The following is a 25,818-nucleotide window of genomic DNA, read 5'->3' as shown; positions in this document are numbered from 1 at the left end:
ATGTGACTCCCAGGAGTCCATCTTTGTAGCTCAGCTTCCTCATCTGCAAAATGGGGACAAAACCACTCACAAGAGAGTTGTAAAATGAAAATGTGAATCCTCTAGGTGCTGGAAGTTTTTATATCTGTATGTTTATTAGAGACAAGCGTTCTGGCCATATAAGCTTGTGGCTTTAAAATACCTGACCTATTAATTGAAGTGAAACTCAAAAACCATTTTAACTTACAATTAGGTCAACCTGAAACAGGTTTCCCAAGGGATACCTCATTGGTCATGCCTCTACTTCTGAAAGAGAAAATAGGTTAAACTTGTGTTTAAAAGTTCTATGCTCTCCACAATATAAGTTCAAGGACAGAGACCATTTTCAACAGTTCAGTGTTAAGCTTTATTTATCCACTAGTTAAGGATAAGGTGTTAAAGACCTTTGTGTAACTGAACCAATCCACTTGAACAAGCACATTCAGTCCTGGGCACCACATTGCAGCTGATAAAATTTGTGAGGGGCCAGAGTCCACATTACCCAAGAAAGAGTTTGATTGGTAACGCTAAACCTCAAAAAATCTTGGGGTGGAGACAGAGTTCTTAAAGGATTAGGTCTTTTTTATTTTGAAATTCAGATGGATATTTTGTTCTTCTAGTTTAAAGAACATGCAAAGCTTTCTTAGTTAATAACCACTAAAGACTATTTCAGGGATCCAGGTTGTGGCCTATCACATGTAATGCAGGAAAGAATAGTTAAGAAAACAAAGGACGTGTATAGGTTCACTATCTACCATGAGTATTAAACATCAATTAACACCCCAGTAGCGTGGTCGAGCAACCCCCTCCCAAATTAAGCACAGACCTGACCATTCATGGAGGTGCCAGACGTGGACAGCAGCATCCTGGCCTGCACAGCTGCCTGTACACAGGCTCCAGTTATGAGAAGAATGGGTCATAGATGCTGTTAGCCGAGTTCACAAAGAACAATTTAAAATTCATGAGTCCTATGTGTGCACTATGACATATGTACTGGAATCAGAGAATGGGAAAACTAACTGAACTGAAAAATGTTTACTGCTTCGGGATTCAAAATGGTGACCAGTTAAATAACTCTTTGAGAGGGGGAAATCAAGACCATAAACATAGAGATTATATCCCCAAAGCAGCATTTATTTACCCATTGAATTCCAAAACATTTAGAAGTCCAGCATTTCATAATTATCCATCTTTACTGACATGAGCAGAAACACATGGCGCTGTCAGGATACACAAGGACAATAGCCGAAGTTACAAAAAATAAATCCGTGATTCTTAAAACAACCGCAAAAAAAAAAAAAAAAAAAAAAAAGGTTACAGGTATCAAAACTTCAGGTGCGTTGCATTGAAAAGGTTTGTGCACATCATAATTTAAAGAGGCAAAACAAGGCTGAAACCTCACTGTGAAAGTTTATTATAAAGCTGATGGACAGGAGAAAGAGGTTTCTTCTGGATCAGCTTCCCTTAACGATTTTCCATTAGCTGAAGAAAGAGGTGGGAGGGGTGAATTCATTTTTGCATGCACAAGATGTACTGCTTAACAAAACACTATCAGCTTGTTTTAAATGGATCATTTAAATATCAATTGTAGCCTGTGTTGGCTATTTCTCCTTCTAAACTTCCCCAAGGCCCTCACCTGGATTTCACACAGATCAGTAGGCATAGCAAAATGCCTCATTCTGAACGCACTTGTCTGCACAATTCAAAAAGGGAGCTCCTGTGGGCTCAAAGCAACCATCATTCCAGCAATGCCCATGAAGACTTATCTGAAACTGCTTCCCAAGGGGTAGGAGAGCAGATCTGAGTAGCTGTGCTGCCAATACAGATAGGTTTAGCACTAGATATTTAGTGATTGTGGCAAGGAAGAATCGGTGATGATGGGGGTAGTGGGTGAAAGAAGAGCCAGGGACCCGAAGGCTCTTCAGTTGCCTTCTCCTGCTTCTTCATCTTGCTGGTCGCTCGTCCAGAGGGTGAGGTTGTCTCGCAGCAACTGCATGATGAGCGTGGAGTCCTTATAGGAATCCTCATTTAGTGTGTCCAGCTCAGCTATGGCATCATCGAAGGCTTGTTTGGCTAAGAGGCAGGCCTGCTCAGGTGCATTCTGGATCTCATAGTAGAAGACAGAGAAGTTGAGGGCCAGGCCCAGCCGGATGGGGTGCGTTGGCTGCATGTGCTCTTTGCTGATTTCAAAGGCTTCCTTGTAGGCAGCCTCAGAAGCTTCGACCACACTGTTTTTCTTCTCCCCGGAGGCTACTTCTGCCAAGTAGCGATAGTAATCGCCTTTCATTTTCAGGTAAAATACCTTGCTCTCATACTGGAAATCATTGCAGTTCTTGATGAGGAACTTGTCAAGCAGCGCCAGGACATCATTGCAAACTGTTTCCAGCTCCTTCTCAATCTTCTCCCGGTAAGCTTTAACTTTCTCCAATTTCTTTTCATTTCCATCAGCCATGGTTTTCTGCTCAATGCTGCTGATGACTCTCCAAGAGGATCGCCTAGCACCAACCACATTCTTGTAGGCCACAGAGAGGAGATTTCGATCTTCATTGGAAAGAGGTTCATTAAGTTCCGTCACCTGCAAGGCCCCAAACAGATAAACACTGAGAGCCAAGTCTGAAAATCTTGGAAAGACACATTCCCTTCAACCTTAATCAAACAACTCTTCTCAAAAGCAAGATTATGGACAAGCCACTATGGAGAAAAACCAGTCAGATATAGACACTATCTGTTTGGAAGAGATAAATACTGAAGCTTAAAATAATCGTGATAAGGGCCTCAAGAAATCTGTAATTCAGAACTTCCTGTTGTCTTCATCTTGGCTGAGGTATAGGCATAAGGATACTCAGAAGTTTTAAGGTGGTGACACATAATGCTGGGTGAAAGAAAACCTGAGATTCTGCTATTCCACAAAAAAAATAGTCAACTTTAATAAGTTCATATAACTCCCCTGTCAAATGTTCAAAGACTGACTGGAACTGTTACAGGGCACCCTGGGTATGAAATGGGTTGCCTGATTGTGGGTCCTCACCCATGCGCTTAAAAGGGACTTACAATAATACTCAGCTGCAGGCACACACAAAAAGGTGAATAAAGGGTTTATTTACAAAAGCAGGGGAAATAACTCAGGGAGAAAAAGAGGGAAAAATTCGTGAATGCGCCCTACCAGTTCTGCTGACCTGGAATCCCAATGGCACACTGAGAGCTGGTGAAAATCCAAGAGTCAAGCCAGGAGCCAAGAGGCCAAAGGGACCTCCAAGGCCCACAAGCCTGGCTGCTCAGCTCCACCCTCAGGTCCCAGCAACCCTTCCTTCAGTGCTGATGGGATTTATAGAATGGAGAACTTTTGTTTTTCACAATGGACAATACCTGGAGAGACTGACTGTGGTTTTTCTTTTCAACTGGAACCCTGAAAAATTTTCATCTGAGACTGCACCCCAGCATCTATACATTTGACCTTCATCACCATAGAAATGGTGCCAAAAAGTGAAAGAGGGGAATTGTTAGGCGGAAAGGATGTCCTGAGCAAACTCTATCATATAGGTTTTGTGGACTCCACTCCAGACCAAAGCCATCAAGACACCAGGAACTACAAATCCCATCATCACTGAGTGAGGGTTGCTGGGACCTGAGGGTGGAGTTAAGCAGCCAGGTCTGGTATAAAACTAGACATGTGGGCCTTAGGGGTCCCCTTGGCCTCTCGGCTCCTGGCTTGACTCTTGGCTTTTCGCCAGCTCTCAGTGTGCCATTGGGATTCCAGGTCAGCGGAACTGGTAGGGCGCATTCAGAAATTATCTCCCTCTCTTTCTCCCTGAGTTATTTCCCCTGCTTTTGTAAATAAACCCTTTATAACCTTTTTGCGTGTGCCTGCAGTTGAGTATTATTGTAAGTCCCTTTTAAGGACGCAAGTGAGGACCAAGTCAGGCAACCCATTTCATATCGGGGTTGCCCTGTAACAGAACTTGTTCCAGATTCTACTTCCAGCTTCATATTCTAGGGGAAAAAAACAATCACACATCTCAAATATTAATAGATAAGAATTTCACAGATGAGCTCAAACACCATAGGGATCTAGCAGCCAGAGCTTCACCCTATTTGGTTAAGCAGGGAATCCCACTGGCAGACGCAGTGCCCACATACCCCTCCAAAGCCAAAAAAAATGCATCAACGATAGTAAAGTACCCTCAATCTCTGCTGAAAAGGGAGCATAGCTATTCAGCTGCAAGTTTTATTCTGACCTACTTAACAAGAAACCCTGTCTGACCAACAAAGATAGAAGCACCAATTACCTTAAGTGGGAATGTTAAATTTCAAACAAATCATAACTTCCTTTATGTCAATACCAGGCAAATCAGCTAGGTAATCAATAGAAAAAGAGTAGCAGACCTTGTTATGTTGTTGAATTGTATACCCCCAAAAGATATGCTAAATCCTAACCCCTGGTACCTGTAAATATGATCTTCCTTGGAAAGAGGACCCTTGTAGATCAAGTTAAGATGAAGTCACACAACATTAGCGAGGGCCCTAAATCCAATGACTTGGTGTCCTTAAAAGGAAAGGGATATCCAGAGTCTCACAAACACAGTGAAAGAGCACACCATGTGATGATGGGGCCAGAGATCAGACTGCTGTGTCTTTAGCTAAGGAATATCAAGGATTACCAGAAGCCACCAGAAGCTAGAAGAGGGGCAAGAGGGTTTTCCCTAGTGCCTTCAAAGAGCAAAGTTCTGCCCACACCTTGATCTTGGATGTTTAGCTTTCTGAACTGTGCTAAGTTTGTTTTAAGTCACCCAGTTTGTGGTATTTTTGGCTGTCCTAGGAAACTAATACAGACATAGAATCAGCAAACTTTGGCCTGGGTCCCAGAAAAGCCTCAAACTTGCAAAATCAACCTGTATCTTCTATAAAGTAGAGGAATTCCTTAATTAAATGACCTACTGGTAGAAGTGTTTAAATAAAAAGTATTTAGGAAGCCATAACACTAAACAAAAAAAGTCTTACTTAAACTATAAGGACAGAACCCCCTCTAACAGAAGGGAAAAGTCAAGTTCAATGGATAAAATGATTCACAGCATATTAACATAGACATGTTAACATGGACTGAGAAGATTGAGGAGTGGAGAATCATTTTTCAAATGAACATAAAGATGTTCATTTTATTTGAAAAATTAGGAGTTCCTGGGCCTCCCCTGGTGGTGCAGCGGTTGAGCGCTGGGCTGCGAAGCTGCCCGCAGCCTCTGAAGGCCGGTTTGATGCCCGGCCACCGGCGAGGGGCGAGGGTCCCACATGGCACGCAGACCTTTCCTGCCGCACCTGCTGCTCCCCTCAGCAGTGCATTTCATCAGTCTGCCTGTTCTGTTGCCCGCTCTGGCTCTGGTGAATTCTGTCACCCTCCCACACGTCTGACTGTACCCAGTGCTTGTATAAATAAAAAAATAAATCTTTAAAAAAAAAATTAGGAGTTCCTGAAATAAGCAAAATGTAATCATAATAGGTGAAATGAAAAACTTTGTGCCAAGTTTTTAAAAAGTAAAACAAGCAAATGTGTACCACCACCTCCAGCTCCCTCCTCTACTTCCCTCATTCCCCTGTCCCCAGGACCCCTATTCTTTTTGCTGCAAATCCTTAACCCAGGAGCAACTCTCCTCCTTTGCCCATTTGACTAATCCAACCTTACCGCTTTAGCGTGGCAAGCATTCTTAGAATCTAGGCAAACTAGGAAGTAGCTAAGCTTATAAGCAGCTCCTGCCATTCCTAGCAGGGCTGCCCACAAGTCAGGTTCCTTAAGCTTCCTCACACCAACATGCACGGTCCCCACTTCTCCCTGTGAGCTGCTTCAGTCCAGGTCAATCTTCCACGAATCCAAAATCCTTGCCCTTCAATTCCAGCTGAAAACCTGTAACCCCACTAGTCTTCTCTAGTGAGAGCCTTTAAAACTTCCATCTCAAATATTCTGACAAATCTCAGAATCTGCTGGAATCTTCTAGAATGACTCACTTTCCTAAGGCAATATTCAATAAAATAAAACATGATACAAAAACAGAATTCAGAGAGTTCCTCAGGATTTTGGAAAAAGAAGTCCAACTTAGGTTGCTTGACATTAAATTGCAATTAATATCCATGGTGTCACTAGATACTTCATCCTGACAAAGCTGAGAAACAGATAGTCTCAAAGATCCACAAAGTAAATCCCAGAGTGTATCATTAAAATTGACCGCACATGGGGCATCCCTGCTGGAACAAGGGGTTTAAGGTCTCAGCACTATCACGCTATCTCCAGCCACTGCAACATGAGTTCAATCCCCAGCCAGGGAGCTACCCATATGGCTCAGCAGACCTCTCCTGTCTTGCCCGCTGCTCCCCTCAGCAGTGTATTTCAGTAGACCCACCTGTTCTGCTCCTTGCTCTGTCTCTGGTGAATCCTCCTACCATCCTCACTCCTACCCTCACCGCCTCCCCTCGCACCACTGGCCTACATCCCAGTTCTTCTATGCATAAATAAATCTTTAAAAAAGAACATAAAATTGACTGCACATCTGAAATACACTTACATATCATGTAGTATATCTGTACAAAGCACAGTATCATTACTTTAGGGGAAAAAAAAAAAAAAGACATCTGGAGTTTAGCCTGAGTTAGTTGTAAGACCTTGAACAAATCACTACTTTTCTGAGCAACAAAAACAAAACAAGGGGAATCAGCCCAACAATTTTCAAGAACTTCAGTTACAAATTTTTGAGCAACAAAAAAGGTTGGTAAGACATGAGGTTGACACCATTATGATAAGTAAATCTAGGGTCCATCTGTTGGTTTCAGCAATTCATGTAGCATATTCCTTCTCCAGCAGGACATAAACTGCCTCCAAAAGGCTACTAGGCAATATTTATAATGATACCTTCACAAGAAAAATCATTTACTAGGAGTATTAGTGTTTATGTAACAATCATCTGGTTGCCTGCCAGTCTGAATGAATCACTATAGGCATCAGCTGAGGGTGACTAACATAACTAAGAAAGTATTGTTCTTAGAATCTCAGCTAAAGCCTAACTAGGAAACAACTGGATGTGTTTAAATATAGTATATTTTAATACTCCCGATTTACAACTCGCTTAACAAAAAGGAACTTATGGAATAAAGATAGTTTTATTACTTGATCAGATAACTACAGAAAAACAAGTTGTCTCCAAATTGGAAAATTAAAGACCAAAGTGAAATCAGTGGACTATTAAGACAAACAAGATTTACAGACAGTCTTGACTGGTGATACTTACTGTGAATAACCTTTGTTAAAGTTAGCACCCATTCCCAACACTTCAAATTCCAAAATACTGGAGCCAGAAGATCTAAACAAAAGTTCATTTCCTAAGAAGCAGACTCTGGTAGGCAATGAGCACAATGGGAAGGAAAGCAATACACTACTAGTCCCAACCACTCGGATACAAAACCAGCAAGATGATCATCTGCAGGGTCCATGGAGATGACTTACTGCACCTCCATGATCATAGGTATCTTTGGTTATAATTGGGACATGAAAAAAGAATTTTTGAGTTGTCCTAGACAGCCTTTCTATGTCAATGAATTTCAAAACTCTCATTTCCTCCACTTACCAGCTGCCCTGAACACATCCACTCCAAACACTAAGCCTTCACATGGCTACACCATGTCTATCTAAGAGGCTCCCCAATCTCTGCTCACACAGCCTCTCTGGCATCCTGTTCTCCTGCCCCCTCACCCCACCCACATTTAATCCCACTTACACTCTTCCTCTCAAATTGATGGATCCTTCCCATCTACAAAGGCAGGCCTCTCTACTTCAAGAACTGGTCTTCCGGTCATTCTACTAGTATCCTAACGGCAGTCTTTGGCAAGGGTGACTCCCAACCTAGGGGTACTCATTTTCTCAGCTCCAGGACTAAACAGCAGTGCCAAGAGTCAGGACTAATCTGATCTGCTACTAATTCTTTTATCTTCCTATGACACCATTCTCTCACTCAATAATCCCGAAGGGCCTCCTCCCACTAACTCACAAGGCAATAAACTATATATCTGGGAGTAAAAATAGACTCACCACCAAAAATAGCACAGGGACTGCTCAGAAAAACTTAAAATTCTTAATCTGGGAAACATCCAACCTCAAAAATAATACTAACAAACAAAAATGCCACCCCTGAACTGCTAAAGTCAGGATTAATACTACTTAATGGTTCTCTCATCCTTCATAACCACATGCACTCACTAGTCTTACCTTTTAGCTTACCACAAGCTACCAACAAACCAGCTTTGGATGTTACAGAAGAAAATAATTCTCATGAACAATTAGACAAACATAACCACATCGTAAAATCATCTTTGACAGGACCCTGTATAATTCTTTTTAAGTGAGCAAGAGGAATGAAAGTTTTTTTGGCTGACTCTTTCCCAAGGTAATGACCTGAAAGGGAGGGTTCGGCCTGGTCCCAAGCTGGCTAGTCACCCACAATCAATCACCATTAGCTCAGATCTAGAGAGACATCTAGACACCTCTTCCCTTCCTGTCCTCAGCAGGGGAAGGTTGCAGTTCTAGAAGGTCCAAGAAGCCAAACTGCAATTCAGAACAGTTACGTTGAAAGCAATTATTATTCACTCTAACCTTAACCTTAGTCAAAATGCCTACCCTTGTATCATTAAGAGACTGCCTCTTTTTGCTCCTGGCATAACCAAATATTTCTGTAGGGACCAGATAGCATTACTGTCCCTGAACGCATGTACTGTCCCTGGAAGCACCAGGACTGAAGGTTTCAGGTGTGCCAGGTTCTGATCAGAAGTGGTGCCACACCCAGCACCAAAGGGGGTAATGCACTTCAGCAAGGAGTGGAAGGAGAACCAAAATGTTGAGACAGAAGCCAGGTGGCCTCAACTTGGACAGCAAGAGAAATTTTACCAACAACCTACAGACTGAAATTTGGGGGCCTATAGTCTTGTAAAGTATACTAAAGGCAATATGGAGAGACTGATATCCAGAATGAAAACAATTTCTTAAAATACTAATACAATTTAACATAGTCCCATATTTAATTCAAAGCTCAAATTCAATGAATACTTTGCTTCTTAAGCTAAAAAAATCTCCTGGTCTTCAAAACAAGCAAAGTAAGATGTGTGAATTTGCCCTTTATTCTCCTACTATAGCTAAAATTTATAAATGGCAGATTCTGTTTTTAACCCAACAGCAAAAATGACTTACATCTAATAGGTAAAATTTGCTTAGCAAGTCCACTATGTAAAAGGCTTGAAATTTAGTCACCAGTGATGACAACAGTATATTAAAAATACTGTTTAGTCTCACGGGGTTTTATATAGCTCGTTAAAACGAGCACTAAATTAAAGAATTGAAATGTGGATTTTACAACTTGACGATCAGAAAATTAATTTGCATTCTCATTTGTAAAAAAGTGATGAATTATAATATGGGAAATACATTTGGGGTAACCCCCCTCCCAAATCATATTGATGGAAAAATGTGACACTGCAGCCTACCACTAATATAAAAATCCACACAAAGGTGAGCAAACAGGATTTTGGTTTAAGAAAGCAGTAGGGTGTCCTTCACTATGGAAGTTATTCTTGTGATAATTCAGTAACCCAAGTCCAGATGGAAGTAACTCCCACTTTACGGCAGCAAAGTTATGTGACTTGCTCACCATCTAACAAGCCTTTTAGACTACTACAAGTGTTCTTCCCCACCAATAAATGACGAAGCAACAATTACATTCCGGATGACCAGTCCTGTAAAACAGGGCTCACTAATGTACATATGTATTTCAAACTATCTTACCAATGTGGCTTTAAGATTTCACCCTAACCAGAGTCTCCCTGGTTGCACAGGAGTTAAGGACAGCACTATCCAGCTATCGCTAGCCACTGCAGCTGAGCCTAGTGAGTTCAATTCCCAGCCAGAGGTGACCCAAATGGCAGAGCAGACCTCTCCGCCTCACTCGCTGCTCCCCTCAGCAGTGTATTTCAATCAATCCGCCGGTTCTGTTCCCTACTCTGTCTCTCTTCTTACCCCTTGCACCTCTAGCTTGTACCCGTTTTTGTATGCATAAACAATTTAAAAAAAAAAAAGTTACGTCTTGCCCAGACTACTCAGCCATGCTCTCCCCTTACACACCACCTGCTCACTGCCCACTTCCCTTAATCTCACAGCTGTTGGAATAAGAGCCTTTTACCACAGGTTGGACCTAGTGCCTCTTCCTCTTGACTCCTTTTTCCTTAAGCTGCAACTGTTTCCTGCACTTATGATTTTTTTTTTTTCAATTCTTCAGACCTACTTCTCCCTGTCCTTGTCAAACATTGTAATCAATCATGTATCAGTGCTGAAACACTGTGCAATCTCAATTTTTTAAATAACTCACAATTATTTATGTATTTGAATATAAAATAGATGACTCAGGGCTATAACAGGCATGACTACATTAGGTCTACCATGAATATTCATCAGAAATCTGGTTATTTGCCCTCTTTCCCTAAATCATGTCTTTTTTGCTCCAGTTACAGGTTTAAAGTTCTTATAAAATGGTATGCTACCTATTTTACAGAAGTTATGAATTGTGTAAGACCAATGGCAAGTCTGATCAAGAAAGGACTTGCTTCTTCACACTACTACATTCTGTAAACCAGCTACCAGGCAGGAGAGGTGGACATCTTAAGATACTCCTTTATCTCATTCAAAAATATTTCTGGCCTCTTCAAATTATAGGGTAAGGCAGGGAATTGCAGTTCTCAATTGACTCGAAGCAAACACCGTTGTTTCCAATCTGCACGATTTTTCTTGACGCTTACCCACACCATCCTCCAGGTGACGCTGGTAGCAAGAGGAACATTAATCATTATAGGCAGGCAATATTATGTGACCATTTAAATTATCAAGGGAACAAAAAAGAAGTTAAAAGAACAAAGGCTAAAAATCGACTTGATAGTAATACCAACATTCCTAGTTTTACACTTCAGAGGACCCAAAGGCAAGAGATGTAGGTTTCAAGGTCACAGAGTGGCATCAGAACATTCTCAGGTGCGCTGCTCCCTCCAAGCCTACTTACCTGTCTTTCCACCCACCCACAAAGAAAAATCTACTTAAATCCAGAATTCCTAGAATCACGACTCTGCAGAAGCTCAGCTTAAGGCCTATGATATTAATGAAACAGGGACTGAGTATCCCTATAGCATTAAGAATTTTAAGTACAAACATCAACTTGACAGATAAACTGTTTTCCACTGACCTTTGCCAAGTCCTTTCCAATAAATGCATACCACTGATTTAGATAACAAAATTTTTGAATACTGACAAAAAGGTTTTTTTCCCGACCCTTCCCCCAACCCCCAGTTCTTATTTTTCAACAGGAGTTATCATGAGAAATGGTTTATCACGACTCTGAAATGAGCGAGTTTGGATTGAATTTTCAATGCTGGTTGGCTTATCTAACCCAGCGATTATTTTGGATAAAGACATTAGATTCCCAACACAGAGAAGGGCCCAGAAATTTGCAAAGTGCTACATGAAAGTCTCCAGAGAAAGGCTGTAGGTTAAGATTTTGTGTCCTCTAGTTAGCTTCAGGAAAGCATTTTTCAAATCTGTTTATGGAGACTAAAAAGCAAATGTTTTCCTGTCCCCAAACCATATTCACTCTAGTGCATCTCTTCATTCTTATTGCCCATTTCATATTGCCTCAGGTTGTCTCTAGCTCCAGAGCATAACCTTCTCCTAAACCTCAATTCACCTTCCTTCAAGCCCCATCCCTTCTGTATTCCCCAAAGGGCTCCAAACACTGCAACCTTCGAAGACCTACTCACAGAGAGAGCAAGGACCTCACTAAAATGTCCACAGAGGCCTCAGTGTACATAAATCCCAGTATTACTGTTATCAGAAGGAAGAGGCTCAATTAAGTGTGAAAGAAGTGGCTTTACCCAAAGAATTAAATTAAGCCCAGGGCCTCCTCCAAAAAAATGCATTTGCAGTCATTCCTGTTTCTGCACAACTTGCAAAAATTAATATACTATGTATTCATTGCCTTTAAAGAGGATCCCCAGATTTTACATAGACTTCAGGTCCTAAACCTAGATTGTCCCTGACTTGGATGAAAAGCTATTAGCCCCAAGAGCATGCCACAGGGCTCAAGCTGGATCACCAACGAATCACCAAACGGGCTGTGTCCGTCGTTTCCAAACACACCTAGTGCAGTGTGTAACAAGGGCACCACAGGAAAGATAACCCTTCCAAGTATCTTTCTTGGATAATCCTAAACATTGACCATAACAACACATTTCATATGCTGTTAATACCAAAAGCTTTAAAAGGCACTTTTCAGATGACTCTGATATTTTGGCATTTGATATTCTGGATATTCTGGATTTGCCTTTTTTTTTTTTCCCCTCTAAGAGATCCCCTCACAAGGCCAGCATAAGGGCAAATGACCTATAATCCAGGTCGGCATTCTCGAACTTAAGTCTGCTAACACTTGCCAAAGAGCCAGTTAAAGTACACATTTCTGAGTCCCACCTCCCCACCCAAATTTCATAATCTTTAGGTCTCAGCTGGGGGGGAGGGGAGACGAATCCTCCTCCTCCCAGGTCTCGGGAGGTTGTGCACTGGAAGAACAGAGCAGGTTGGTGGCCGCAGCTGAAGCTCTACCACGGATGACCTTGATAGACAGAAAAGTGATGTTCACTTAGAGAAAACGTGAAAGGAAAAAAAAAACAAAAACGTGGAGAGACACAGGGACAGCAGAGGATAACCGGAACTCTCAAGTCTCAGAAACGCAGGTGGTGTCTACTGCACGGTACCGGCTAGGGTGTGGCCGGCCACGACTCCTTCCGCGGAAATCAAGCTGCAGAATCGATCTATGAGGGAGAGCTGGGGGCTGCAAAGGCACACAAGTTCGTCTCCCCTGGAAGCCACGTCTCGCATTAAGGCCGGGGAGGTGGGCGCAGCAGCAGACCCGGAGGGGGGCCCCGCGCCCGGAGCGCAGGGCCAGGGTCTCCTCACACAAAGCCAGACCCCGGCGTGGGCGCGAACCTGAACAATCCCCGCGAGGGAACCCCACAGACCCGAGCCCCACAGACCTCAGGGGGTGGCAGAGAAAACCAGGAGACAGGACGCCACTCGCTAGGTGATTCTTTATTACAAGTTGGGATGTGGAGGAAGGCAGAGGGGGTGAGCCCCCGAGTCTGGCAGAACCGTCTAGAAGGAGGAACGTGGCTCCCTCACGCCTCCACGGGCATCCCCTCCCCCCACCAGGGCTCGGAGCTAGAAAGGGGCGCCCCCCGCCCGCCCGCCCACGGGGGTCACCGTCGCCCGCCCGTCCCGTCTGGCGACCAGGAGCGGCGCCCTCCCCGGGGACCCCGCCCGCGCCCGGGCGCAGGAAATGGCGGGGCGCCGGGCGAGCCGGGCCAGCGCGGGAGGCCGCGCCCGGCGGGGTCGCGGGGTCGCCCGGGGCCGCGGGGAAGCTGCCGCCCAGCCGCCCGTCCCGCCCCTCCGCCGGGTCCCCGGCCGGCCGCCCGCCTCCCGGCGCGCTCACCGCCTTCATGGCGGAGGCCATGTCGTCGTAGCGCTCCGCCTGCTCGGCCAGCCGCGCCCGCTGCAGCAGCTGCTCGCGGTCCCCCATGTCGCCGGTGGCTCAGCCTAGCCTCGCGCCCCGCACCGCTCGCCGCTCGCCCGCGCGTCTGTGGGCTCCGAGACGCCGCCGCCGCGCACGCGCACCAGCTCGCCGCCGGCCCGAGGCTCCAGGCTGCAGGCAGCGCCGCGGCTCGCGCCCTCTCGCTGGCTCGCCCTGCGCGCAGTGGCTCGCGCCGCGGACGCCGCCGAGGGAGGAGAGGCGACCGCGCGGGGGGGGGCGGGGGGGGGGAGCGGGCAGGCGGCAGGACGCCTGCGCAGTGGGAGCGGCCGGGCCGGGCGGCGGGGAGCGGCGGGAGTGGGAGGGGGCGGGGCGGGCCGGCGCTAACGGTCTATTTCAAGGTGACGTCACCTACTATAAATAGCCGCGCCGCCGCCCAGTCTGCGAGGCGCGCAGGCGCCCTGAGAGTGCTGCAGTTTACCGCCGCAGAGGTGGAGGTGGCGAGGGGAGAGCCCTGAGGAGACGGCGGGCGGGCGGGGGTGGGGGCGAGCGATGGCGGCTCCGCCCCGAGGAGCGCCTGCGAGTCTAGGTTAGAGGTCTGGCTAGAGAACGGCCCAGAAAACAAATAGCCCCACTTCAGGGAGAAGCCCGGAGGCCGCGCGCCCCGAGGGGCGGGTCGGCCCGCCCGGCAGTCTCGCCCGCCGGACCCCGCCGGGCGGTGGACGCGGCCGGGCCACACCCTCGACGGCGCGGCCTTGGGGACACCCCGCGCGCGCTCGCGCCGTCGGCCTGCAGGGCGGTGCCCCCGCCCTGTGAAGAGACCGCGCCTTCTCCCGGAGGAGCGCCCGGCGCCCCCCGGGGACAGTGAGGTTCACCTTGTAGCAGGCGCTGGCTTCATCCTGCCGAGCCCTCGCAACCCGTTCTGCGGTTGGGCATAGCCGGGCTCCCCGTTGCTCGCTCGCTTAACTAAGGCCACAGAGCCTGGAAGTGGTGGCGGCAGCCTCTGTTCAAACCTAGGCCAGGCTTTTCTCCACCTTTGGTGAAGAGAGGGCTGCACCGGCCGGTGGTCACTCAGCCTGTCCTCGCCCTGGCATTGTTGCTGAGTCCCTGCCAGGTTCTGGGCTGTCCCTGGGGCCAGCTAGGAAATTCCCGGTGACTAAAGCACACCTGACATGCCAAGGAAAGCACGGGAGGAGGGCTCTTAGGAGAGATGAGGATTTTATTGAGCACCTACTGCAGGGCTCAGCACTGGGGGAGGATGGCTGGTAAGTTAACAGCCTTTGGCTCTGAGAACCTAAGATGTAAATACTCAAGCACAGATAAGTGGACCTTGAAGGAGATGAGTCAGGGAAAAGGTATTATTAGGTTGTGGGGTCCAGCATGGGCAATGGCTTGGCAGTGAGGGCAGAAACAAAATGTGGGAGGTGGTGAGAGACCCGGCAGTGGGAAATGAGGTTGGGGAAGACAAACTGATGAAGAGTTTTTGGCACCAGGCTGAAGATTTGAGGCATTACCCAAGGTAATTGGGAAGAGCTGGAGGTTGGAGGCTGTATTTCAGACCAAGCATCTTGCTCTGAGAGAAGGGGCATTAGCAGGGAGAAGAGAGTGACTGGAGAGGATGTCTTTTCTGGAACTCTGTTTTACCATCTGGAAAATTAGGCTTGGAGGACTATTAAAAGCACTGCAGAATAGAAATCCTAGAATGTCAGAGCTGGCAGGACACTTGGAGTCACGACTGCCCAACCTCTTACTCTGCAAAAGGGAAAAATGAGGTCTGAGGAGGAAGAATAGCTGGCCCCTGTTTGCACATCAGTCAAACAGTTTCCCGCTTCCTGAGCCTTCTGCTCCCCACCCAGATATTAAAATGAGGCCCTCAGTGCCCCTGAAACAGGATTTGAGTCTGGGCCTGGGAGGAGGCCCCCACCCTGGGTTTCACCACGTTTTGAAGAGTCACCTTTGCTAACTACAAATGGAATTGAGGTTAACAAACCAGGCTAATCTTTTCCCTAGTGAGTATCTTAAGAGTGTAATAGATAATAGTTACTTGTCCACCCTGCCCTGCACAAGATGGGGTTCCAGTGAGAGGTGGGAAGAAGGCCAGTGCTGGGGGGTGGAGGGGCGCTCCACTGGTCCTTCCAGCTCTGACTGGGATTAGAGCCCTTCTAGCTTTTCTGATCATGAGATTGATTTCAAAACAGTGAAAATTAGGCAGACTGGAGCATTCTAATCACATTCAATTCTAATTGATTGTGACATTTGTAAATGTCACATAGGGGACACTTTGGTTCTCCCACACAGCTTTTCTTTCCTTCTCACCAAACCTGACTGTCTCCACTTCCTTCCTTCCTATCCACCCCCCCGCCGGTGCACTCTGGCTCTGCCCCCCTCCTCCACTTCAAGGGCCCTTGCTGTGGCCACCAGTGGTCTATTGTCAAATCGAAAGTCACATCACCTTCCGGACCCTCTTGGCTGCACCAGGCACAACCTGGCTGCACCGGGCTCTCCTCTCAACCTTCATGACCCTGCCCTCTCCTGACCTTCCCTCTGCGCCTTTGCCACTTCTTCTGTCTTCTGTTTGGGGTACCCTGAAATCCAGGGATTTCTCAGGGCTCTGTGCCAGACCCTCTCCTCCGCCCCTCTGCCTTGGCCTGGGTGGCCTAGTTCTCACCTATTCTAGAGGAGAAGGGAGTATCGCCCATGTTCCTGTAAGATGCTTTGCAGTGCTAGGCGTGTTTTCTTTTTCAAGATACCCTCTAAGATAGGTTCAATTCCCATTCCCATTTTACAGACAAGGAGACTAACTTGAAGATATTCTGTGACTTAAATAGCATAGCACAGCTGGTAATCAGCAGAACCAAGATTCAAACTCAGCTCTGTCCACCTCCCAAGCCTGATGGCTCCACTCTGCCCTGTAATGTGAGCTGCAAAGGGGTCAAGGTGTGACTCCTGTTAGGGGAACATTCAGATTGCAATAACCACACATACACACAAGCCTCCCCTCTTGTAGCCTACACATGCTTCCCAGCATGCATCTTCTTTACTCTGGCAAGAGAGCTGCCCACTCTCCCAAAGCTTCATAAATATAGACCAGGCCAAACACCTTAGGCAGGGGCACCAGCTTCCAGGATTCTAAGTCCCATCAAGAAATATGGCCCTTGAACAACTCCAAACAAAAGCCCCTAAGTTGGGAAGAGGCCTGATGACTAAGGTCAAGAATGCTGTGTTGCCCCCAGAGCTCAGAGCAGGTGCCCAGCGCATGAGCAAGGCCTGCTGTGTCTCTGCCTAGTACAGGGTCTCACTCAGGAAACAGCAAATCTGTGAAGCTACCAGAGGACGTGTGTGTGTGTGTGTGTGTGTGTGTGTGTGTGTGTGTTGTCATGGAACAGAAGGATGTAGACTTAGATTCCTATTCTTATAGTTACTAAGTTACTTTGTCCAGTTGCTTGTAAAACAGGACTAACCACATCAGTCAGGTTCCTATTCTTATAGTTACTAAGTTACTTTGTCCAGTGGTTTGTAAAACAGGAGTAACCACATCAGTTCTGTGTGCAGGCACCTGCTTAGGACCCTGAGCCAGTAGTAACGACTACTCCTCTGGTAGGACTAGATTTCCAAAGCATTGCCAGAACCCTCCTCCGGAGCCCAGTGAATAGGTGACCCAGAAAAGGCACATCCTGTTTTTTTCTAGGGTACTCTGGGACACTCTGAGTTCCCGGAGAAGTCTGGACACCCAGGGACATATTACAAAGAAGACCTAGTGTTGTTCTAAAGAGATGGTGTTCACACTGTTGGCATGGTTACCATCTTGAGCAGGAGGGGCCACCTACCCACAGATTAGTGTCTCCCAGGTAGGATTTTAATTTTCCCCCAAATGCAGGCCTCTTGCTGCCAGGATGACCCTGCTGATCCTTAGCCATTGATAATCACACCACCAACAGCAGCATCAAGCAGCTCTTATTTATCAGTCACTGGCTTGCTGTCTTCCCAAATCCCCACAACCCTTACAAGAAAGTTGTTATCTCCATTATATGGGTGAGGAAAATGAGATCTAGAAGAATCAGACACTTGCTTAGCAGTCAAGGCAGACACCTGCACCCTCCCCACTCACCCACTTTTCGCCACTTGCTTTGGTCCCCATGTCCTTTTGCTGATACCAGATTCTATCCCCACTGTGTCTAAGATCAACCCGATCACATAGATTTCAGGATCATCCAGAACCTGCCATAACTCTCACTTTAGAAGCAGATCGGGCCCCCAACCCCAAGGCAGCTTTTGGCATTAAGAAGTGCAAAAGTGTCCTGGTAGCTGCAATCTGTGAGCTGGTGGAGCTCATAGCCCCGATGTCCTTTAATGCCCAGCTCTCCACAAACAACCCCTCTATACTTGTTCAGAGGATTTCAGCTCCGGTGTTCAAGGCAAAGCTCTTAACTGTGGAACCCCAGTTAAAAAACGAAAAGGCTTTAGTTTCAGTTCTGCATATGACTGAGGAGCTTGGGTTTCTTAGCCAGAATTTTCTAGATCCTTTAACTGGAACCATCTGAATAATTGCCTTAAGCTTCTGTGTGGTTCCCACTAGGTGGGCCCAGGTGGGAGGGGCTATGGTGTTTCCAGAAGAGTAGGAGACAGGGCCAGAGAGTGCCGCAACTTCCCTTCTCTTAGTCTTGGATTTCTTGCCTGTGAAATGGGAGACTGCACTGCTAGACAGTCGAGTTCTTTCTTTTTTCCTGCTCTGAAGGCCTAGGGTATTTCACCGCTGGAAGTTCAGCAAACGACATGGTAGCTCAAGAGGATGAAACAGGGATACTTCAAAGGGACCTGTGTTTGCAGTAGAAGAAGGTGATAGCAGGCCAGATTAGTGTCACCCAGCTAGTATCACCCAACACTTTGCCAGTGTGTGCCCACTTGGTTTCTTAAGATAAGGTCACTTATACTGTTCCAGTTGTACAGATGGGGGATCAGAGGCCCAGGGAGTTGCTTGCACAACAGCAGCATAGAGAGCTAAGAGCAGGATCCTGCACCCAGCCAAACTCTACCTTCACAATTCTTTTCTCTGCTGCCCCCAGCCCTTCTGAGAGCCTGAGAATATTCTTTTAATTGAGCTATGAGCATAACTCATCAATTGCTGCTTATACCCTACCCTGGGAAGTAAGGGAAAAGGTTGCCGAGTTTTCACCAAGGTTCCCTGCCAGGCAACTGTGCTAAAAAGTATCTTTTCCTCCCCAGTCTGTTGGTAGGAGGCAAGCAGATTGCAGCAACCTTCTCTCTTCTAGACAGCCGTGGCAGGCTGACCCCAACTCAGGAAACAGAGCCAGAGGACCAAAGCCACAGGAGAAAGCTGCCTCCAGGGGACTGGTCTTTGTTGACACAGCCCTGAATTGTCATGGAGTCCTAGGTAAGACCCTACACCCTTAAAAGACATGAGCTCCTCCATATGGCCCTTTGGAATCTGACCCTAGTCCACTTTCCCAAGCTCACCATCCATCCCCTGGACATACTAGACCTGCCAGGCCCTGCCCATGAATGCCTACCAAGGAAAACACCCCTTTTCATTCCATTACCTTGTTCTCTGCTTCTTTCTGTCCTTTAATGCCCAGCTGAAATCTTACCTCCTCAAAGGAGCCTCCCGAGTTCTCCTTCAAGAAACACTTTCTTCTGCCAGGCCCCCACTGTGACTCTGGTATCCACCATCTGCAGGAGTTATTTTGGTAGAATTGATGTTCATTGGCCAGTTGCAAGGCACCCATAACTACACTATGCAATTTTAGCTAATGTTTGATCTCCTTTAATCCTCCTGACAACTATCAAGTGGGAATTCATCTAAGGCCCATTGACTAGATGGTGGAATGGAAGATCATTTACCCAAGGTCATGTTGCTTCCAGGGACAGAGTCTGAATCTGGACCCAGGTCTTTCTGACTATAAAGTTCATGTTCTTAGTCACTTAGACCATCTGTTCTCCCCTTCCTTGGGAAGTTGCCCATGCCTTTATAGAATGTAGGCACCAAAGATAAGGCCTATATTTCACTCATTATCTGAGCCCCCAGCATGCCAGGCTGAGTGTCCTAAACCCAGGCACCTCTCCATGAGTGTGGAATTAAATGCCATCGCACTTCATGCAGATTGCAGAAATGCCCACCATTTTATAAGTGGCCATGATCTTTCTGAAGGGAGAGCACTTTAAATCTGCTGACAGCTCTGATTAATTGATAACTGAGTGAAAATAAGAAAAGGGAGGGGGTCTGGAGAAGAGGGCAAGACTGCACAAGCTAGGGGGTACTGAAAGGAGGAGGTGGTCTCCTGGCTTGCAGCTACTCAGACCCTCCTTAATCCCAGCTGTTCCATGGTAGCCGGGGAAGCCTGGGTCAGTCAGTGTACCTCTCTGGCTTTGGCTTTCCCTCCCATAAAATGGGCATGTAACAGGAGTACTTGCTGTTCACATCAGCCCCCTGCCCCTGCCCAGGCTGTTACCAGGAGGAATGAGGGTGTGGCTTACCCGCCCCCTTTAGATGGGGCCATTGGAGGATCAACCCAACTGAAATGCCCTCCCCATGAAATCACCGGACCCTGAAGGCATGAGGGGCAGCAGTGATCTCACATGGAATCACAGACTCAGCATTAGCATCTTGCAGAGCGTTTGGCTGTGGACTTAGAGCATAGCATGGTGGACCAATAGCCAGCTCTCCAGTAGATGCGCCTGGCTGCTGTGTGACCTCATGCATGTCACTTTGCCCCTCTCATCTTAAACAGGGTATTAAAATAATTCCTTTGCCACAACTCTGTTAGGAAGATCAGACACCCTGTTAGCGACAGCTGGTATTGATTTTAACTATGGGAAACTGAGGCTCAGAGAGCCTTGCTTGGTCACATAGCAGGTTGGCAGCAGGACCAGTTCTATGGTCAGGCCTCCTGAAGCCCTGTCCTGAGTGTGTCCTCAGAGAGCTGTAGTCTCACCTTGAAGAAAGCTGAGGTGACCTTGGAAATGTAGCGAGGAACCCACATAGGATCGCTGGTAAGATTCTGTGTCTCACTGAAATGAGAACTGCTTGGGGTAAGTGTGGCAGGAGAATGGCAAAAACCCCAAGTCATAGCTTGGGGGTCTCATCCACCATAGAACCCTGGGCATGGCAGGTTGCCTCACCAAGCCTCAGTTTCTCTGGTCACCAAATTGCGGAGGGTAGGGGGATAATTCTATAAAAGTGAAGAAATTCTAAAAAAGCACAAAGCTCTCAATCTACATTGAGCCCTGTGCTGGCAGCAGCTTCATTTAGCATTCAAGCAATCCTTCAAGTTTATAATAAATGGCTTGGAAGGAGTAGAACAAGGGTCTGCTCTCTGATCCTACTCCCTCTGCCCAGAACACTTACCCTCCTCTTTCCATACCTAGCTCAGTTCCTTCTTCAGGTCTTAGTATTACCCGAGCTTCCTCTGGAAGGACCCCTCAGCCTCAGGCTAGGGTGGGCACCTATTCTGGCCCACCATGCTGGGTTTACCCGTCTGTGTTAGACTGTTTCTCCCCCTCCTCCATCAGGTGGGGAGTCCCACAACATGGGGACTGTGTCATGCTCACAGCTGCATCCCCAGAGACTAGTGCTGCTTGGCATACAGCAGGTGCTCAATAATTACTTGCCAAGGAACTGGATGTACACTTGCTAAATGACTGTGTGCCGGCATTAGGATGCCACCTGGGCCCCAAGGGAGCTGGGGAGATGGGAGGAAAGCTCTTGGACTTCTGCCACACCTTACATTAGCAGCATCTTCTCCAAGACCCGACAGTCATCCCCTGGGATGCCATTTGAGCCAGCTGAATTCCGGTCACTGCTTCACCTTGGAAAGGCTGCCGCAGCCCTCACCAAGCAGCCCAGTAATTGACGTCACAGTGGTGCCAGGAGCTGCCCCATTAATATTTAATGTGGCTTTCACTGCGGCAGAGCTGCAGGCTGGAAGAGCTGGAGGGGGTTGTGCAGAGACCCCATGGGTTTGTGAGGAGGGCACAGATGGGAAAGGGCTTCATCAACTGTACAACCCAGCAGATGAGCATTATACAGGCCCATTTTAGTCCCTGGCTTAACTCCGAAAGAGCCAGGGAAGCATGTGCCTACAGCGAAACAAGGCAAATGCTGACAAGCCCAAGCGATAAATATGTAGGCAATTAGGGGCTCCCAGGACTTTCCCTGGGACAGTGGGAGGGCAGAGCACTGGTGCCAGCCAGACCTAGACTCCATTCCAGGACAGCACTGTGCTGCTGTGTGGCCTGGGAAACTATAGAGCTGAGCCTCAGTTCTCTAATCTGTGAAATGGGCATAAAAATACCATCCTGGAAGGGCTATTGTGAGCACTAAATGAGTCAAGTGATGTGGAGGACCTAACTCAGTTCATAGGACCCCTCTACCAAACCCCTCTTCCAAAGCCTGAGTTTGGAGAGAGATGTGGGCCCTTTGCACATTCACTGGCCAGATCTATGGTGAAAAGGAAGAAGTAGCGATGAGGTATAGGAAAGGAGACCTTAGAGCCAGCTGTCTCAGGTTTGGCCTTGTCATTATGGGGGCAAGGGGAAACCCCCAGGAAAGATGTCAGAGGCTCCCCAGAGCCCCAGGATGGCATAAACAGAGGGGCCCTGGTGGAGCATCTCTGCTCTTGCCTGACCGATGAGGATGCCAAGGACCCAGGAGAGAGCAGATCTGCTGAGTGGCTGGCCTGGTCAAGCTGGGATCTCACCTGGTGTGCAGTCACCTGCCCAAGACTGCATCACCTGAGACATTTACCCAGTGGGGGAGGCAGGTCGAATGACGAGATGCCCACATTCCCTGCTAGACCTCTGATGCTCCAGCCTGGGCAAAGCAGGATTCCTGCATCCCATTCTGGTCTCCCTCCAACGTGTTTGCCGGCAACTCCTGGGAGCTTCCCAAAATGTAAATGTGACCACATCATCCTCCTGCTTACAACCCTTCTGTGGACCCACACTTAGGGTTGCCAGAGAAAATACAGGCAGCCCAGTTGAAACTGAATTTCAGATAAACAACAAATGACTTTTTAGCATAAGGCTATTCCAAATACTGCATGCACATAATTATACTAAAAAACTTACTTGTTTATCGTTTATCATCTGAAATGCAAAGTTAACAGTCTGTATTTTTTTTTCTAAGTAGGCCTCGTATCTATTAGGACTTGTTTCCCCTAGAGGAAGTGATGTGATGATGCCCTCGACTTCACACAGGCAGTGACAGTTCCTAAATACAAGTCTAAATATACAACTTGAACTTGAACTCAGAGACACTTTTGGAGTAAATAGCTCCTGGCAGGTTTGTGCTGTCTAAACAGCCGGCCTCCAAAAGGCACATGCAGGTCGGCAGGCAGGCACACTGATTTCAGGCTTAAGCTCTAGGTGGTAGCGAGTTCATCTGTCCCTTGGTCCACAGCATATGACAGCAAATTCTGTTTCTAAAAGTTTTCTTTGTTTCTTTCTTGCCTCCTTCTCCTTTCCCCTGCCCATTCAGTGGGGAAAAGAAATGAAACATACATGGTGAAATCTCCCATCGGCAGCATCATCTTCACCGTATGCCATCCTGCATTTATTTTATTTTATTTTTTTTAAAGTGGCATATATTGGGTCTCCCCGGTGGCGCAGCTGTTGAGCGCTGGGTTGCGAAGCTGCCCGCAGCCGCTGCAGTGCCGGTTCGATCCCCGGCTGCTCCCCAGCCACTGGAGGAGGGTCCCACATGGCACGCAGACCTCTCCTGCCGCCCGCTGCTCCCCTCAGCAGTGTACTTCGGTCCTTCTGCCTGCTCTGCTCCCCGCTCTGGCTCTGGTGAATTCTCTCACCCTCCCGCGCTTCTGACTGTACCCAGTGCTTGTATAAATAAATAAATAAATCTTAAAAAAAAAAAAATAAAGTGGCATATATTTATTTATTTGTTTGCTTGTTTGTTTGTTTTTTGTGTGTGTGTTTATACATGCACTGGGTACAGTCAGAAGCGCGGGAGGGTGAGAGAATTCACCAGAGCCAGAGCGGGATGCAGAGCAGGCAGAAGGACTGAAGTACACTGCTGAGGGGAGCAGCGGGCGAGTGGAGGGGTCTGCTGTGCCATGTGGGTTGCTCCCTGGCCGGGGATCGAACTGTGCTGCAGAAGCTGCCAATAGCTTCATAGGTTGTGTCTTTTTTTTTTTTTTTAAAGATTTATTTATTTGTTTGTTTGTTTGTTTATACAAGCACTGGGCACAGTCAGAAGCATGGGAGGGTGAGAGAATTCACCAGAGCCAGAGAGGGGAGCAGAGCAGGCAGAAGGACCCAAGTACACTACTGAGGGGAGCAGCGGGTGGCAGGAGAGGTCTACACGCCATGTGGGACCCTCCTCCAGTGGCTGGGGAGCAGCTGGGGATCGAACCGGCACTGCAGAGGCTGCGGGCAGCTTCGCAACCCAGCGCTCAACCGCTACGTCACCAGGGAGGCCCCATAGGTTGTGTCTTAACCCCTTGCACCACCAGGGAAGCCCTTGCTTTTTAATTTTTTTTTTAAAGATTTATTTATTTATTTATACAAGCACTGGGTACAGTCAGACGCGCGGGAGGGTGAGAGAATTCACCAGAGCCAGAGCGGGGAGCAGAGCAGGCAGAAGGACCGAAGTACACTGCTGAGGGGAGCAGCGGGTGGCAGGAGAGGTCTGCGCGCCATGCAGGACCCTCCGCCGGTGGCCGGGGAGCAGCCGGGGATTGAACCAGCGCTGAAGAGGCTGCGGGCAGCTTCGCAACCCAGCGCTCAACCCCTGCGCCACCGGGGAGGCCCCCTTGCTTTTTAATTTTTAAGGATACTTATATTTCTCATTAGGTCAGTCTGATGAACTGACCAAAAAAAAAAAAAATTACTCCTTTATTTGTGAGTTTTACAATACTATAATACATAGAAAAACACAAACGCGTGCAGATTGCCCGGGCAAAACTGACAAGTGACAGACATGTATTCTAATTTGCTCAATCTGGCAATCCTGTGCAAACCCTTTCAGGAAAAAGGTTGGAGACTTTAACTGACCCACAAGGCCCATTGGGCCCCAAGCTCATCCCTTCCCTCTCTTCCACATGAACTCCGCTTCAGGTACAACTCAGCTTATACTTGAGACTCCCAAACTCTCCGTCCCTGCTCTGGGCTTTGCAAATGCCATTCCTTCCGCTGGGACCGTCTCAGTACCCCTCCCGCAGCTCACTGCGCTTGACCTGACTTGTCCATCCTCCAGGCCTCTGAAGCATTGCCGCTTCCTCTTGGAAGCCTACTGGCTCTGCAGGCCTGGATGGTGCCTTCTCCAGGTTTCTACTATACCTTGGGCAGGTCTTCTGTCTACCCTGGTCACTGAGTGCAGTTTCTGAGTTTAGCAAATATTTGTTGCATTGAATTGCTAAATTCACAGCCTATCAACATTTTCCACTACTTTGGTTAAACTCTCTGTCCTGAAAGGCCTCCTTAGGATCCTATATCCTCCAGGGCTTCCCTGGGACCCACAATCCTTCCAGCTTGGTTGCCATCCTGCAGTGAGCACTCTTCCCAGTGAGATCAGCACCCCTCAAGCTCCCCTATGGGGGCCTCCCTGGTGGCACAGGGGTTAAAGCGCTATCAGGCTATCGCCAGCCACTGCAGCATGAGTTAGATCCCTAGCTGGCCAGGGAGGTGACCCACATGGCACAGCAGACCTCTCCTGCCTCACCCGCTGCTCCCCTCAGCAGTGTATTTCAGTAGATCTGCCTGTTCTGTTCCCCACTCTGTCTCTGGTGAATCCTCTCACCCCCCATACCTCAGGTCTACACCCCAGTTCTTGTATGCATAAATAAACAAACAAACAAATAAATAAATAATTTTTTTTTAAGCTCCCCTGTGACTTGTGGTGCCCAGAACTGCTCCTTCTAGCCAGATGGTGATGAAAAAGGCTAGTGAACTTAGAGATGCTCTGAGGGTTAATCCGAGCTCCTGTGTTTATCCTCCCACTCAGTGGCCAATAACCAAAATCCTACCCCTGCCCTCCACCAAAATCCTATATCCTATGTGCCCATAAGGAGGTTGGGAAGCAGCCTTCATTCCCACTTTACAGCAGAGGAAACCAGGAAGTGGAGGAACCCAGTGTCTGGCATTTTGGTCTCTGGACCCCAGTCCACCCCAGGATTTTTTTAACCTGCTTCCTCCTTCTCTAGTCACACATCATTCTTGGAAGAGTGTTCCAGGGAGAGGAGGAAGCTCT

General features: G+C 47.6%; 1 protein-coding gene and 1 long non-coding RNA gene across 4 annotated transcripts; one reads left to right on the top strand and one right to left on the bottom strand.

Annotated features, from left to right (window-relative positions):
• Positions 1-1,133: 1,133 nt before the first annotated feature.
• On the bottom strand, positions 1,134-13,837 carry YWHAH (tyrosine 3-monooxygenase/tryptophan 5-monooxygenase activation protein eta). The gene is made up of 2 exons (XM_037510970.1): positions 13,566-13,837; positions 1,134-2,593 (listed from the first exon to the last, which is right to left on the bottom strand). The coding sequence occupies exons 1-2, from the start codon at positions 13,650-13,652 to the stop codon at positions 1,940-1,942; spliced, it is 741 nt and encodes a 246-aa protein (XP_037366867.1). The 5' UTR covers positions 13,653-13,837; the 3' UTR covers positions 1,134-1,939.
• A 238-nt stretch (positions 13,838-14,075) lies between these two features.
• LOC129145799 (uncharacterized) lies at positions 14,076-23,231 on the top strand. Of its 3 annotated transcripts, none has more exons than XR_008551872.1 (3): positions 14,076-14,098; positions 18,825-18,993; positions 23,195-23,231. It is a non-coding gene; the product is annotated as an uncharacterized LOC129145799 (long non-coding RNA). The 3 variants fall into 3 exon arrangements; XR_008551870.1 differs by lacking the exon at positions 14,076-14,098 and adding an exon at positions 14,519-15,120; XR_008551871.1 differs by lacking the exons at positions 14,076-14,098; positions 23,195-23,231 and adding exons at positions 14,519-15,120; positions 23,095-23,108.
• Positions 23,232-25,818: the final 2,587 nt, after the last annotated feature.

The sequence above is a fragment of the Talpa occidentalis genome, unplaced genomic scaffold (assembly GCF_014898055.3).
Source record: "Talpa occidentalis isolate TD23 unplaced genomic scaffold, MPIMG_talOcc4v2.1 talOcc4.14, whole genome shotgun sequence".
Taxonomy (NCBI): domain Eukaryota; kingdom Metazoa; phylum Chordata; class Mammalia; order Eulipotyphla; family Talpidae; genus Talpa; species Talpa occidentalis.
This window is presented reverse-complemented; position numbering and strand designations above follow the sequence as displayed.